Source organism: Cebus imitator, unplaced genomic scaffold (assembly GCF_001604975.1).
Source record: "Cebus imitator isolate Cc_AM_T3 unplaced genomic scaffold, Cebus_imitator-1.0 Scaffold32, whole genome shotgun sequence".
Lineage (NCBI taxonomy): Eukaryota > Metazoa > Chordata > Mammalia > Primates > Cebidae > Cebus > Cebus imitator.
In genome coordinates this window covers 3,218,059-3,234,359 of record NW_016107347.1, presented here as the reverse complement: position 1 = coordinate 3,234,359, position 16,301 = coordinate 3,218,059, and the positions used below count along the sequence as shown (strand labels likewise).

Below are 16,301 nucleotides of genomic sequence, written 5' to 3'. Positions count from 1 at the left end.
TGAAAAATAAAAGTGTTTAATTATTCCCCCATCTTCTTCTTTTCCTGAATTCCTTCTTGCTCAGATAAATACTGTATCCAGATTGCCATGGTGACCAGAGTCATACACTGACTTCCCTTTCTTCTCAGGGCTTCCTCAGTTTTTAAGTTTAATCTAGCTCACATAACTCTTTACATACTTCCTTAAGGTTTTATTTAACTTAAAAAGACATTTAATCATCTTTTAAGCAGGGGGATTCCTCCGAATTAAATCTTCAGTTGCAATCCAATCCAATGGATAAGAAGCTGCTCTAGCTGACTCAAAATTGAAAGCCTAGAGCCCTGCTCCCCTAACTTCCTCTGGTCCCTTTTGCCCACTCCACTCCATAGCAGCCCTTAATGGGACTTCCAAAGAACTCCATGCATCCCAACAGTTCAAAAATGCCTGTTCTCTGTATTTCATAGACTTAGGCCTGCCTCTGTAACTAGGCTGGGCACTTCTCAGGGGAAGCAAACCAAACTTTCTACTTCCTTAGAAACGGTCCTTCAAATCATTTCTCAAATTTTAATGTGCCTAAGAATCACCAAGGGTGCTTGTTAAAAACACAGATTCCCAAGCCCCACCATCCCAGGTGCTTCTGATATGTGAGACCCATTTGTTCTGTTACAGATTCTAATGTATTGATCTAGCTCCGCCAATGTCTAGTCTTTCATCCAGCACTGTCTGAACTGAACAGAGGTACATAGTCAGCCCCAGAGATGGTACATCTTGGAGCATAAAGACTGGGTATGACTCACCTTTTAACCACAGCACCTGACATAATACAAGGCACACCGCTCCTCACAAGCAGTATTGGACAGATGGGGAGACAGATGTATAGAAGGATAGATTGAGAGACAGTCTTCAAACAAAATGTAAATTCTTCTACCAGCTACCTCCAAAGAGGAATAGGATGGTGCTTAGCATGGACTCAGAAGCCCAACTGCCTGGGTTCATCCCAGCTTCATGACTAAGAGCCATTAGGCAAGTTACTTAAATCACCTTGTGTCTACGTTTCCTCCTCTCTACAATAAGGACCACAAATAGTACTTACTCTATCAGACTGTAATGAAATTAAATGAGTTAATACAGATAATAATCAATATATGAATTAACATGTAGTATCTACACAGAGTAACAGCTTAACAAATGGTAAGTGTAATAGAGCACATGGCCATTGGCTATGAGTTTCCAACTCCAGGAAGCCAAGGCTCCCCAAAGGGTATGTAAGATGATGAGAGGAATCACTGACCAGGAGTTGGGAGCTTTGATCCAGCCTCAGCCTTGGCCTGCTATGTGACCTTGGGCCACAGTCCTTTTAGGAGCTGGAAGACTTTTAAGAAAGCATCCATTCAGGCCTCTTGTTCGACAAATAGAGAAACCGACTCCTAAACTATCTTTGTTTCTTTTGTTTTTGTTTTCGTTTTGCTACAAAGACTACTTGATCCTAAACTATCTTATTTTCATCTGTGAAACGGAATGCTTTATCAGGTCATTGTAAAGGTCAAAGAGAATATGACTGAATGCCACATGCAGGGCTCATAAAAAAGAAAAAAAACAGCATATGAAAGTAACTTGAGGGGAAACATTAAACGGTATTAGTATTATCTTTTTTTTTTTTTTTTTTTTTTTGTTTTTATTTTTTTTTTTTTTTTTTTTTTTTTGAGATGAAGTCTTGCTCTGTCATCAGGCTGGAGCGCAGAGGTGTGGTCTCAGCTCACTGCAATCTCTGCCTCCTGGGTTCAAGTGATTCCCTTGCCTCAGCCTCCTGAGTAGCTGTGACTACAGGCATGCACCACCATGCCGGGCTAATTTTTTGTATTTTAGTAGAGACAGGGTTTCACCATATTGGCCAGGATGGTCTCAATCTCCTGAATCTCGTGATTCACCTGCCTCAGCCTCCCAAAGTGCTGGAATTATAGGCGTGAGCCACCATGCCCAGCCTAGTATTATCTTCTAAGTTGCTAGAACTCCCTTGACTATATAGAAGTTCTTTCTGGCTGTCTCATTATACAACAGTTGCCAGATGACAAACGTAGAAGTGCCTATCCAACTCATCTAAAAGTGTGCAAGCCTTTCTTCAATGCCTAGATCTACACCTCAGATCTTTTCTTCTGCACATCTTTCACATTTTCTTACTGCCCATGGGACTTACCACAGCTGTATCTAACAACTATTCGTTATACATCTACTTTAAGCATCATTAAATTGGCAAGAAATGTGCCTACTTCCTTTCTGAGACAATTAGTCAATTTATAAGTAATGAATTGAGTTCAATACTGTGTAAGAAAATGAGAATTTCTTACATATATCTGATGATATTTTATAGAAATATGTGTGTATTTTCATGAATTTTAGTAAAGGTCAAGTACCAATCCAGCCCAGTTAAGGACAGGGCAGTCAATTCTACTTACATAAAAATTGTCATCTGAGATGGGATGAAGATCCATAAAAAGATGGGAAAGGACTAATAAACATCAGAAGTAGAAATTTTAAGGGGACTTTTCTGTGCACAGGAAAGTCAGATGTCAATGAACACACAGAAGGAAGTGGATGCCCTGAATTTAAGAAGTGCCAGGAAATCCCCCTGTCCAAAATACACTTGCTGAAAGTCTCCTATTGGGTTTGGTGTCTCCATAAGATTACTAAGTTACTAAAGCAAACATTAACATTACCCCAAGAAGTATGACTTCCTCATTTCTTAATAAAAAAGTATGACCAGTCATTTTACCATGCAGGTGTGAAACACAGAGTCATCTTATGTCTTCTTACAACCAAAACCTACATCTTGCAGACTTTCTTGGACCCTCTACCTACCTGGATGATCATCGTAGCTTCTAATGTGGCATCTCCTCTCTAATCCATTGTAAGTATGCAGCATCACATCAATCCTCCAAACATGTATCTTATCAAGTCACCTCCTTGCTCCATGTAGGATACAATGGCTCCCCACTGCTAAAAGCGGATGTCTAGACTCTCAAACCAGGACTTTAAGTCCTGCACTCAAAACTATAAATATCACTGCCTCCTGATCAAAACTCACCTTTGCAGGCTTCCTAAGGTCTATCCAGTTGGTCTGACCACCAAAACCATACCTTTGCTGAGTTGCCATAGAATATTTTATTTTATTTATTATTTATTTATTCATTCATTTGTTTTGAGGCAGGGTCTTGCTCTGTCACCTAAGCTGGAGTGCAATGGCGCAATCATGGCTCACTGCAGCCTCAACCCTCTGGGCTCAAGGGATCCTCTCACCTCAGCCTCCTGAGTAGCTGGGACTATAGGCATGCACCATCATGCCTGGTTAATTTTTTTATTTTTACAGAGATGGGGTCTTGCTATGTTGCCTAGGCTGGCCTTGAACTCCTGGGCTTAAGCAACCCTCCCTCCTTGGCCTCTCAAAGTGCTGAGATTATAGGCTTGAGCCACAACGCCTGGCCCAGACTATTTTAAATTCAATTATTTTAAAACATTTCATCAAGTTTAAAAGGAGAAACTTATTTTAAATGTTTTTAACTTCGTTTTACAAACTCCATAGAAAGGGCCCTGGGTCAGGTCTCACACAGCCTTGCAGGTCGCTTTACACATTTTAGCTTTAACAGAGTCAGATGGGGCCACTGGAAAGTTCCACACAGATGAGTGACATGATCTGATTTCTGTTTTAGAAAGATCACTCTGGTAGAACCAATACAACTTCCTGGTGGAGTGACTGTGGTGTTCAAGAAAAAGAGAGGTATCAAGGATGGCATCAAGGTTTCCTCAGACTGACCAACTAAAGGATGGAGCTGCCATTAACCAAAAGGGAAAAGATTTGGGGAGGAGCAGGTTTTAAGGGGAAGATAATGAGTTTACGTTTGGACATATGATATTTGAAAGGCCAGTTAGATACCTGAGTAGAGACGTAGAGTAGGCAGCCAGGTATACATATAAGGAGCTTGGGGTCATGGGGTAGGGGTGGCTCTGGGCAAGAGCTCTCAATCTGCGCATTATGAGCACTGACATGATATTTAAAGTCCTGACATGGGATGAGCTCACCCACTGGCTGTGAATGCAGGCAGAAAAGGAAGGAGACCCAAAGCTTAAGCCTTGATGTTTCCAGTGTTAGGAGATTGGGGAAATGAGGAAACTACCAAAATAAACTGAAAAGGAATAGTCAGTGTTTCAAAGAAACATGAGGCCGGGCGCGGTGGCTCACACCTGTAATCCCAGCACTTTGGGAGGGCGAAGCAGGTGGATCACCTGAAGTCAGGAGATTGAGATCAGCCTGACCAACATGGTGAAACCCCGTCTCTACTAAAAATACAACAAATTAGCCAGGCATGGTGGTACATGCCTGTAATCTCAGCTATTCGGGAGGCTGAGGCAGGAAAATTACTTGAACCCAGGAGGCGGAGGTTGCAGTGAGCCAAGATTGCGCCATTGCACTCCAGCCTGGGCAACAAGAGTGAAACCCCTCTGAAAAAAAAAAAAAGAAAGAAAGAAAAGAAAGAAACATGAATAAGGTGGTGTCCTGGACATCAGGTGAAGACGGCACTTAGAGGAGGGAGCGATCAGCCCTGTCAAAAGCTGCTGAGAAGTCCAGAATGACATGGACTGAGAACGGACCACTGGATTTATTAACAAGGAGGTCCAGAGGAGCTGTGGCATAGCAGCACACACAAAAGCCTACATGGAGTGGGTTAAAAGTAAACATGAGGGGTCCGAATAAGTGAATATGGACAATTTCTTCAAGGAGATTTTTCTATAAAGTGAAGATAGCGAGCGGGTGGTGGTTGCTGGAGGGGTAGAGGGATCATGAGAACGTTTTCATGGCAGCATGTATGTGTGCAGCTGAAAATGAATCATCAGCTTATGGGGGAAATCCTCATCAGGAGAGACTAGGGTGATATTCCCGAGGATGTCCAGAGGAGGGGGGACCCAGGGCATGTTCAGAAGCTTTAACCTCGGGTGAGAACTCAGAAAGTTCAATCATACCAGGAGAGAAAGCAGGGCTTACAGGCTCAGGTACAGGTAAGAAGGTAGGCAGGTGGTGAGAGCTTGTGGAAATCGCCCTCTGATTGCTTATTTTCCTCAGTGATATACGAAGCAAAGCCTTCAGCTGAAGAGTGGGTCGGGAGAAGGAGGGATTCAAGGTTTGAGGAGAGAAAAAGTAACTGTTAGGTGAGTAGGTAAGTGACAGGCTAAAAAAATACCAGACTTAGTTGAGGTAAGTGATTAGAAATTAAAGACTTTGCAGGGTGGTGTATTTTTCTGCAACCACATGGGTGTGAGCACAGAATAGGCAAAGCACCAAATTTAACCCTGTTGTAATCTGGCCACGTGAGTATGACAAGCCAACAAAGGAGCAAGGAAGTTAAATGTGTCTGCAACGGACTGAGTCCAGTGAGTGACAGCAGTACTCAGGCTGAGTAGGGCAGCAGGGACATCAGGGGTGTGAAGGACTGTCAGCATCAGCATCATCAAGGACGGCATGGTGGTCGGAGTGTGACACCTGACATTGACATAAGGATGAGTTCTCGGTTACATCCAGGGGGAGTGGGTAACATAGAGGACGAAATCCTTACAGGAGAGGAGATCAAGGACAATATTAGAAGGAATTTTAATTTAAATATTGCAACCACCAATATAGCAGGAATGTCAGAAACAGTGAAAATGAGGAAGGACTTAAAATGACCAAGAAACAGTGGCATGTGAGGCAGGGGCGTATACAAGACTGCAACACAAAAGGGGCTTTAGAGACCAGGATAGGAGCGTTAGTGAGAAGCAGGGAGAAATGTGTCCCTTATCTCTAGTTTCAGATTAAAACAGTGCAGGAGCCAGGTTCGGTGGCTCATGCCTGTAATCCCAGCACTTTGGGAGGCCAAGGCAGGTAGATCACCTGAGCTCAGGAGTTTGAGACCAGCCTGCCCAACATAGTGAAACCCTGTCTCTACTAAAATACAAAAATTAGCTGGGCATGTTGGTGTGCACCTGTAACACCAGCTACTTGGGAGGCTGAGACAGTAGAATTGCTTGAAACTGGGAGGTGGAGGCTGCAGTGAACTAGGATCGTGCCACTGCATTCCAGCCTTGGTAACAGAGTGAGACTCCTTCTCAAAATAAATAAATTAATTAACTAAAATGGTATAGGAGGAAAAACAATCTCCCCACTGTGTGGGGAAGCAGGAACTTTACGGAGTAACATCTGTCAGTGGAGCCCGAAGAGTTCTAAGCTAACTGCTGTCACTACCTCTCTTTGCAGAATGTTCCTAGCAAGACAACTGATGCTGTTCTCCCCACCTTGGTTAGATTCTCCCCTGGCCCAGAGGATGACAAAGGAATTGAAAGTAGCTAGCTCCTCTACACCAGAAAAGGAGAAAACTCTGACAACAGGTAACATCAAATTATTTTATTTCTCCTAGACCATTCATTTGTATTAGTCTCTGAAAACAGACTAAATACATGGAAATTTGTAATTTTAAACAAATCAACTTATGGAATACTCACCGAGCACATAAAGAGAGAATGTCTTGGTGCCGGTAATATTTGGCGATTCCATTTCATACTTGTCTTCATCTGACGATGTTAAGTTGAAGATAGTGAGGTCACCTGACACAGGGTCTAAAGAAATCCTATTCGTGAAAGGTGAGAAAGCTCTTAATTCAGAATTTTCCCATTCTGCAACTTTATCCTTCTGTTTTTTCCACAGGATCTCGTTTAAAGGCACATTGCTTGCTATGCTGAAAGTTACCTTCTCATGTACAATGCCATAAACTCGTTGGGAACCACAGCTGATGAAACCTGGGAGGGAAAAAATATGTTTAGAAAAGACAACATGACTAGTGGCAGAAATTATTCATCAGGTAGTTTTTGTGCTAAGCCGACAAACTGCTGACACAAAGCACAGGAAGTAAGAACGTTTGACTATGCAGAGCTTTCTCTTTCATAGAAAACTGGGACCTACCTAAATCCAAGAAATGGACTCAACATTCACAAAGCACCAACCATGTGCCAGGTACTATGGGCCATGCTGGGAATACGGGGTTGTTCCAGGCCCTCCAGGAGCCCCACTTGTGGAGAAGACAGGGAGCAGGATCTACACCAGGGGCTGCACAAGGGGAGCTGCCTGGTCTAGGGCTTCCCCAAGAAGTCATGCTGGAACTGACACAACGTGCAAATCACTGAAGGATGAAAGGCAGTTAGGCCGCAGCACCTCCAAACGAAGGCCCTGAATCGAGAAAGAGCTTGGTATGCTTGAGGGAACACGCGTGATTCCTAGCAGCTAGAACGAGGAAGGTGAGGGGTGGCTGTGGAGGAACAAGACAGACCAAGGCCAGCCCGTAGCCTCTGTGTGGTAAAGTAAGGAATGCGAAGGCTTTGGACTGATCCTAATGGAGAGGAAGCTACAGGAGGGTTTTTACCAAGACTAACCTAACATAATTTAAGTGTCAGCAGCGGACTGTCTTTAGCGTAGAGAGTGGCTGGCAGGGGCCAGCACGGAGGCAGGGAAATCGGAATGAAGGTCGATGCTGTGGCAATGAAGGCCATAAACAGAGCAGACCAGACCAGGGTGTTTGTGGTGGGGACCGACAAGGGGACAGACTCAGGAGATGCTGGAGAGAGAAGTCCAAGGATTCAGTGATGAGGGTGGGGGATGTGGATGGGACTGTTAGGTCTCCTTCTTGGCTGACTGAGAGGTGTCATTAACTGAGATCAGAAACAATGGCTGGGAAGCAAGTTGGGGGTGTGATAAAGATTAAGAACCGGGGACTGGGTACAGTGGTGTGTTGGAGCTAGGCCCACCTGCCCTCATGAGCCAACTGTTAGCATCTCTGCCCAGACCTATTAGGGGATGCCTGGTTACAGCACAGAAACTGACTAATGCTTCACATCAGAACCTCCCCTCCCCCTCCAACCAGTCTAGTTGTTAAACATTTATTAGAACCACAAGACTGAGGTATTTTTGATACCCCAAAGTGGGCATCTTGTTCTAAGACTTGACTCTTGTTAAGAGAGAACAGCAGCAGCTGGGCACTGAGGTTCATGCCTGTAATCCCAGCACTTTGGGAAGGAGGCCAAGGTGGGCAGATCGCTTGAGTTCAGGAGTTCAAGACCAACCTGGGTAAAATGGCAAAGCCCCATCTTTACAAAAAATTAGCTGGGCATGGTCGCACACACCTGTGGTCCCAGCTACTTGGGAGGCTGAGGCTGAGGAGGATCACTTGAACCCGTAAGGCGGAGATTGCAGCGAGCTGCGATTGTGCCACTGCAGTCCAGCCTGGGTGACAGTGAGACCTGTCTCAACAAGCAAGCAAACAAAAAACTGCAGCTATTCTAAGTTAACATTAAAGATTAATTAAAATTTGACTGAAGTTTTTACCTAGTAGCAATTAGGTAACTGAACGAATACGAGAGAAATCAAGAACACTGAATGGCCAGTTGGAGACAGCTGCGTTAGTCATTTCAGAGAAGCACATATCACCCATTTGTTTATTTGCAAGGACTTTTTAGAACCTAGCTCCCTTAATTAAGGGGGACTACCCTCAAAAACACGCCAGCATCTTTCCGTTGCTTTGATGATTATGCATTATTTCACCCACTCAACAGAGTATGTGGGAAGGCACACAAAAAAGAACCGAATTTGAGGGGTGAGAGTCTACCACATACAATAGTGGAGGCGCAAAAATGCCTTATAAATGTGAATGAAACAATGAGTGATGGAGGGTGGGGTGGTGGTGAAAGAGTAGGTATGAGATAAACTGCCATACCCTGGCGGCATGAAGATGGCTTTTGTCTTTCCCAGGGACAGCTGATGCTTCCTGGGCTTGAGAACAGTGGAAGAAAGTATCAGGAATGGAGCTTGTGATGGAGGGAAGTGAGGGTACAGAAAGCGGAGACTGCAGCTCAGAAGAAATCAAAGTGCAGTTGACCCTTGAACAACACAGGTTTGAGCTGCGTGGGTCCACTTAGATGTAAATTTTCTTTTGTCTCTGCCATCGCTGAGACAGCAAGGCCAACCCCTCCTCCCCCTTAGCCTGCTTTAACACCAAGATAATGAGGATAATTTGATGATCCACTTTCACTTAGTAAATATATTCTCTTCCTTATGCTTTTCTTTTTTCTTCTTAATTTTTATTTTATTACTATTATCTCAATAGTTCTGGGGGAAAAGATTGTGTTTGGTTACATGGATAAGTTCTTTTTTTGTGTGGATAAAGTTATTTAGATGTGACGTCTGAGATTTTGGTGCACCCCTCACCCGAGTAGTATACATTGTACCCAGTGTGTAGTCTTTTATCCCTCATCCCTGTCCCAGCCTTCCCCCCAAGTTCCCAAAGTTTATTGGATCATTCTTATGTCTCTGTGTCCACATAGCTTAGCTCCCACTTGTAAGTGAGAACATATGTTTGGTTTTCCATTCCAGAGTAACTTCATGTAGAATGACAGTCTCCAATTCCAACCGGGTAGCTGTGAATGCCATTATTTTGTTCGTTTTTATGGCATATTCCATGATATATATATATATATATACACACACCACATTTCCTTTTTCCACTCATTGATTGATGGGCATTTATGCTGATTCCATAGTTTTGTAATTGCAAGTTGTGCCACTATAAAGATGTTGTGTGCAAGTGTCTTTTTCATAAAATTACTTCTTTTCCTCTGGGTAGATACCCAGTAGTGGGATGGCCAAATCAAATGGTAGTTCTACTTTTAGTTCTTTAAGAAATCTCCACAGTGGTTGTACTAGTTTACATTCCCACCAACGGTGTAAAAGTGTTCCCTTTTCACCACATCCATGCCAACATCTGTTACTTTTTATTTTTCAGTTATGGCCATTCTTGCAGGAGTAAGGGGATATCACATTGTGGTTTTGATTTGCATTTCCCTGATCATTAGTGATGTTGAGCATTTTTTCATATGTTTGTTGGCCATTTGTATACCTTCTTGTGAGATTTGTCTATTCATGTCTTTAGCCCACTTTTTGATGGGATTGTGTGCTTTTTTTGCTGATTTGTTTGAGTTCCTTGTAGATTCTGGATATTAGTTCTTTGTCAGATGCATAGTTTGTGAATATCTTCTTCCACATTGTGGGTTGTGTGTTTACTCTGCTGATTGTCTCTACTCTTGTGCAGAAGCTTTTTAATTTAATTAAGTCCCATCTATTTATCTTTGTTTTTGTTGCATTTGTTTTTGGGTTCTTGGTCATAACCCTTTTGCCTAAACCAAAGGCTATAAGAGTTTTTCTGCTGTTACCTTCTAGAATGTTTATGGCTTCAGGTCTTAGATTTAAGTCTTTGATCCATCTTGAGTTGATTTTTATATAAGGTGAAAGATGAAGATCCAGTTTCATTCTTCTACACCTTATGCTCTTCTTAATAAGTTCTTTTTTCTAGTTTACTTTAGTGTAAGAATACAATATATAATGCATATAACGTAGAAAATATGTGTTGTTTATGTTATTGGTAAGGCTTCTGGTAGGCTATTCGCAGTTAAGATTTTGGAAGTTGAGAGTTATACATAAATTTTTGATTGCCCAAGGGGTTGGTGCCCCTAACTGCCACGTTGTTCAAGAATCAACTATAATTTTAAATTGGAAGAAAGTCTAAAAATTATTTAGTCAGGTTACTCCCATTTCACTGGTGAAGTGAAAAGACACCAAGAAAAATAAAAGGCGATTTTATTGAATGCTTAATCTCTCTGGTTATACATTCACATCATCTTGTGTCCCTTTTTATCCCTCTCCACATCTATATGCAGTAGGTGTTGTTAACCCCATTTTACAGGTGGGGAAGCAGGCTCCAAGAGGCACGTTATCTTGCTCCATGTCTCTCGGCAAGTTTATGGCAGCACAATGAGCAGAATACACATCGTCTGACTCCTTGGTCAGTGCCCCTTTCAGAACAACATGGTCCCACATTCAGGATGGGATTCATTTATTCGGTCATTCAGGAAATATTCATTGGGCATCTATTCTAAGCAAGATCCTTGAGAACAAGACAGACACAGTCCCTTCCTTCTTAGAATGACATTCTATTGGGGGAGGCAGAATTTACACAAATAATCAGACAATACCCAACTGCAACTATAACTGCTGCTAAGTTAAAGCATCAGGTGTCAATAAGAATATTTACTTAGGAAAGCAACAAGGGGTTAGGGAAGGCAGCTCCTTTCCTTAAAAGAAGTTCTAGGGCACAAGCAGCAGTTAACTATGCCCAGGAGAGCAGGGCTGGTCCCCATCAAGAGAACAATTATGAAGACTTTGAAGCAGAAGGAGTAATGCCAAGAGAAAAGTAGCATGAGCTGGGCTGCATATACAAGCAGAGCCAGCCCTTGCAGACCATCAGACAAACACAATTCTGGTATTGAAGTTAAGAAAGCCACAGAAGAGTTATAAACAGGGTGATGACAAAATAAGAGAAACTCTTTCTTGAAAAAAATGTATTTAAAAACATAAATTATACATAGACACATACATACAACTTTATACTAATGAAAAATGATCATATAAGTATTTTTCAGTCTTCTTATCTGGGTGCCTCACCCCCTTTTTTAACCCCATAACAATCTCCAGTTCTATCATCTACATTAACAAATCAGAATACATCTTTCGGTATTTTTCTCCCTGCTCATATAGTCAAACAGAGACAAATATATATCACATATGATGCATATATACAGGCCTATCTCCAGACAACAGCAATCATGTGAATATCAGAGTAAAGTCAGTCACACACATTTTCTGGTTCTCCAGGGCATACGAATGGTATGTTTACACTATGCTACGGTCTATTCAAATGCTCAATAACATTATGTCTAAAAACACGATGTTCATATCTTAATTAAAAGATACTTTATTGATTTTTAAAAACCATGTTAACAATCACTTGAGCCTTCAGCAAGTCCTAATATTTTTGCTGGTGGAAGGTCTTGCCTTGATGTTGACGGCTGCTGACTGATCAGGGTGTTGGCTGCTGAAGGCTGCGATGGTTGTGGCAATTTCTTAAAAGAAGACAGTGATGAAGTTTGCTGCATCAACGGACCCTTCCTTTCACAAAATATCTCTCACTAGCATGCAATGCTGGTTTGATAGCATTTTACTCACGGTAAAACTCTTTCAAAATTGGAGTAAATCTCCTCAAATCTTGCTGCTGCTTTATCAACTAAATTTATGTAATGCTCTTAATCCTTCGTCATTTAAACAATGTTCACAGCATCTTCATCAGGAGTATAGACGCCATTATGAAGAAACCACTTTCTTTGCTCATCCATAAGAAGCAACTCCTCATGAGTTCCATTTTTATCATGAGATTGCAGCAACTGAGTCACATATTCAGGCTTCACTTCTATTTTCCGTGCTATTTCCATCCTTCAAAGTCATCCATGAGGACTGGAATCAAATTCTTCCAAATTTCTGTTAATGTTGCTATTGTGATCTCCAACTATGAACCACAAATGTTCTTAATGACATCTAGAATGGTGAGTCCTTTCAGGAGGTTTTCAACTTCCTTTGCTCAGGTGCATCAGAAGAATCATCACCTATGGCAGCCACAACCTTACAAAATGTATTTCTTACATAGTAAGACTTGAAAGGCAAAATTGCTCCTTGATCCACACACTGCAGAATGGATGTTGTATTAGCAGGCATAAAAACAACACTCATCTCCTTGTACATCTCCATCAGAGCTTTTGGGTGATTTGGGGCACTGTCAATAAGCAATTATATACTGAAATCAATCTTTTTTTCTAAACAGGAGGTATTAACAGTGGGCTTACAATATTCAGTAGACTATGCTGTAAACAGATGTGCTGTCTTCCAGCCTCCGTTGTTTCATTTTATAGATCACAGGCAGAATACATTTAGCCTAATTCTTAAGGGCCCTAGGATTTCCAGAGTGGTAAATGAGCACTGGCTTCAACTTAAAGTCGTCGGCTGCATCAGCCCACACCGAGAGTGTCAGCCTGTCTGTCCAAGCCCAAAGCGGACTTCTCCCCCATAGCTATGAAAGTCCCAGGTGGCATCTTCTTCCAATAGAAGGTTGTTTTGCTACATTGAAAATCTGATGTTTCATGTGTCCTGCATCCGTAATCTTAGATCCGCCGGATAATTTGTGCAGCTTCTACATCAGCACTTGCTGCTTTAATTTGTACTTTTATGTAATGGAGATGGCTTCTTTCCTAAGATCTCATGAACCAATCTTTGATAGCTTCAAACTTTTCTCTGACAGCTTCCTCACCTCTCTCGGCCTTCATGGAACTGAAGAGTTAGGGTCTTGCTCTGGATTAGGCTTTGGATTAAGGGAATGCTGTAGCTGGTTTGATCTTCTAAGCGGACTACCTGAACCTTCTCCATGTCTGCAATAATGCTGTTTTACTTTCTTACCATTTGTGTGTTCACTGGAGTAGCACTTTTAATTTCCTTCAAGAACTCTTCCTTTGAATTCACAACCTCGTTAACTCTTTGGATAAAAGGCCTAGTTTTCAACCTCGCTAACTCTTTGGCATAAAAGGCCTAGTTTTCAGCCCATCATGGCTTTTTTTTTTTTTTTTAGATGGAGTTTTGCTCTTGTAGAGTAGGCTGGAGTGCAATAGAGCCATCTTGGCTCACTGCAACATCCGCCTTTCAGGTTCAAGCGATTCTCCTGTCTCAGCCTCCCAAGCAGCTGGGATTACAGGTGCCTGCCACCACATCCAAATTTTTGTATTTTTAGTAGAGATGAGGTTTCGCCATGTTGATCAGGCTGGTCTCAAACTCCTGACCTCAGGTGATCCACGTGTCTTGGCCTCTCAAAGTGCTGGGATTACAGGCATGAGCCACCGTACCAGCCACCTGTCGTGGCTTTTCACATGCCTTGCTCACTACGCTTAATCATTTCTAGTTTTTAATTTAAAATGAGAGACAGTGCAACTCTTCCTTTCCCTAGAGCACTTAGAAGCCATTGCAGGGTCACTAAACTGATCTAATTTCAGCATCATTGTTTCAGGAGACAGGGAGTCCAGAGGAGAAGGAGAAAGATGGGGGGAAGAGCCAGTCAGTGGAGCAGTCAGAACACATAGCATTTATCCATTAAGTTCACCATCTTATATGGGCACAGTTCACGGCACCCCAAAACAATGGCAACAGTAACATCAAAGATCACTGATCACAGGTCAGCATAACAGATACAATAATTTTAAAAAAGCTTGAAATATTGTGGGAATTATCAGAATGTAGCAGACAGACAAAACACAAAGTCAGGCACCGACAGACTTGCTTAAAGCTGGGTTGTCACAAACCTTCAATTCGTAAAAAGCACATTATCTGTGAAGTGCAATAAAGCGAAACTCAATAAAATGAGGTGTGGCAGAGGGGTTTGCCGTTGTTAACAAAATGGTCTTATGCACACTTTTCTACATCCTGCCTTTCTTAATATCTCATAAAAGCCCCTTGAAATCAACTGGTATAGTTATACTTTTTCTTTTTAATAACTCCATAATATTCCAGGACATGAGGGAACCATAATCAATCTGCTGACCACCAATGATGAACACTCCTTTTGTGCTTAGTATTGTCTATTGCAATTACACTGCAATAACTATCCTGTATATATGTCCTGATGTATTTATGGTTTCATATTTACGTGAGAGTGGAGTGGAGCTGGGTGTCGCTACATCAAAGGGTAAATAGATTTTTTATTTTAATAGAAGTTGCTGCATTGTTGATAAAAAAACTTTTGCAATTTACATTTCCATCAGTAATGCCTGAGTTGTCCTTTTCTTGGACTCCTGCCAGCATTAGGTGATTTTTTTTTTTTTTATGTTTAACTTTTGGACAGACAGTGACAGTTCATTGTTATTTGAATTTGCATTTTCCCAACCTTTAGAAATTTAAGTATCTCTTGTGTTTGTTGATTTGGATTTCTTTTTCTAAGAAATGTCTTTTCATATCCTTTACTATTTTTTTTTTTTGTATTAGATTGCTTGTCTTTTTCTTATCAAAATTTAAAGGCTCCTTATATGTATTACAGTTGTTTTCAAATACAGGCTTGGCTTATTAAATTTACTAAATGAATATCTTCCATACAAAGGTTCTAAATGTTTACATAATAAAAGTGTGTATCTTTTCTGGCTGTGGTGTGGAGGATTGATGGGAAGGGTAAGGCTAGATAGCAAGACATCCATCAGACAGCAACCTCAGCCCGGTAAAAGGCAGCATGGTGCTAGGGAAAGTGGTTCAAGAGACGTCAGGGAGGTAAAATTGGGACGACTAGATGACTGACAGCGTATGGGGTAAAGGAGGAGGAGGGGAGGTTCCAGGAGCGCCAGGATGAACCAGAGCTCTTACTTCCTCCTACGTGGGTTGTGGTGTCTTTCCCTAAGAAAGGAAACACAGCAGGAAGACCAGGTCTTGGCTGGAACGTCATGCTTTCAGTTTGGCACTAAGTGTGAGGGGTCTGTGAGACATCCAAGCAAAGATGCCCAGTAGCTGCAAAGTACACGGGTCTGGGATTCACAGGAAAGGATACAGATTTGGAAATCATCACATATGTAGTGGCTCCAATGGAGGCCATTAGGACCGCCACCTAGGGAGAGTGCATGAAGTGGGAAAAGGCAGCTTGGACCTGTGCTTTAAAGCATGGCTGGAGGGAAATACACTGGCTACGGAGACCGAGAGAAGCCTGGGAAGAAGAAGAAAAGCCAGGAGGAAGATGGCATCATAACTCCAAGGTAAGAGTCAATGTGGAGACTTAACTGAACAAAAGGCACTAGTGATATTACTTAGATAGTAGAAAAAAGATGGAAGAAAATTCAAATGTAAGCAGAATTAAACACACATACAAAACCCCATGCACACAATTTATTTTTGCTTATGCTCTAAAAGAACCCGTGGTTTCACTGAATATTGGGATCTGGGTGATATTTATTCAGGATGTAACAAATAAAGCAATAGTACAACCTACACAAAGAGATATGCATAATGATATTCACTTTAAAGTTATCTATCCTAGTAAAAAATAATCTAATGTAATAGTTAAATAACTTAGAATTATGCCATGGATTACTATGTGGCTATTTTAAAAAAGGAAAAGGATAGACTTATTCTCCTTTTATTATTGGGAATCTGGAAAATTTATTAATATTAAAATAAAAAGCTATAGAAATATACATGCAGAATATTCCTCTTTTTAAAAACGATAAAGAGGCCAAATGTAGTGGCTCATGCCTACAATCCTAGCACTTTGGGAGGCCAAAGTGGAAGGATCACTTGAGCCCAGGAGTTTGATGCCAGACTGGGCAACATAGTGAGACCCTATCTCTAC

The 16,301-nt window shown here is 41.7% G+C and overlaps 1 protein-coding gene across 3 annotated transcripts in view; it reads right to left on the bottom strand.

Moving 5' to 3' along the window:
• The window catches only part of CD58 (CD58 molecule), a 57,723-nt gene that overhangs the window by 24,468 nt on the left and 16,954 nt on the right, over positions 1–16,301 (bottom strand). For all 3 annotated transcript variants that reach the window (XM_017524191.2, XM_017524193.2, XM_017524192.2), the window contains exon 2: positions 6,505–6,798. In XM_017524191.2, the coding sequence (XP_017379680.1) occupies positions 6,505–6,798 (294 nt within the window). The remainder of the gene's footprint in view (positions 1–6,504; positions 6,799–16,301) is intronic.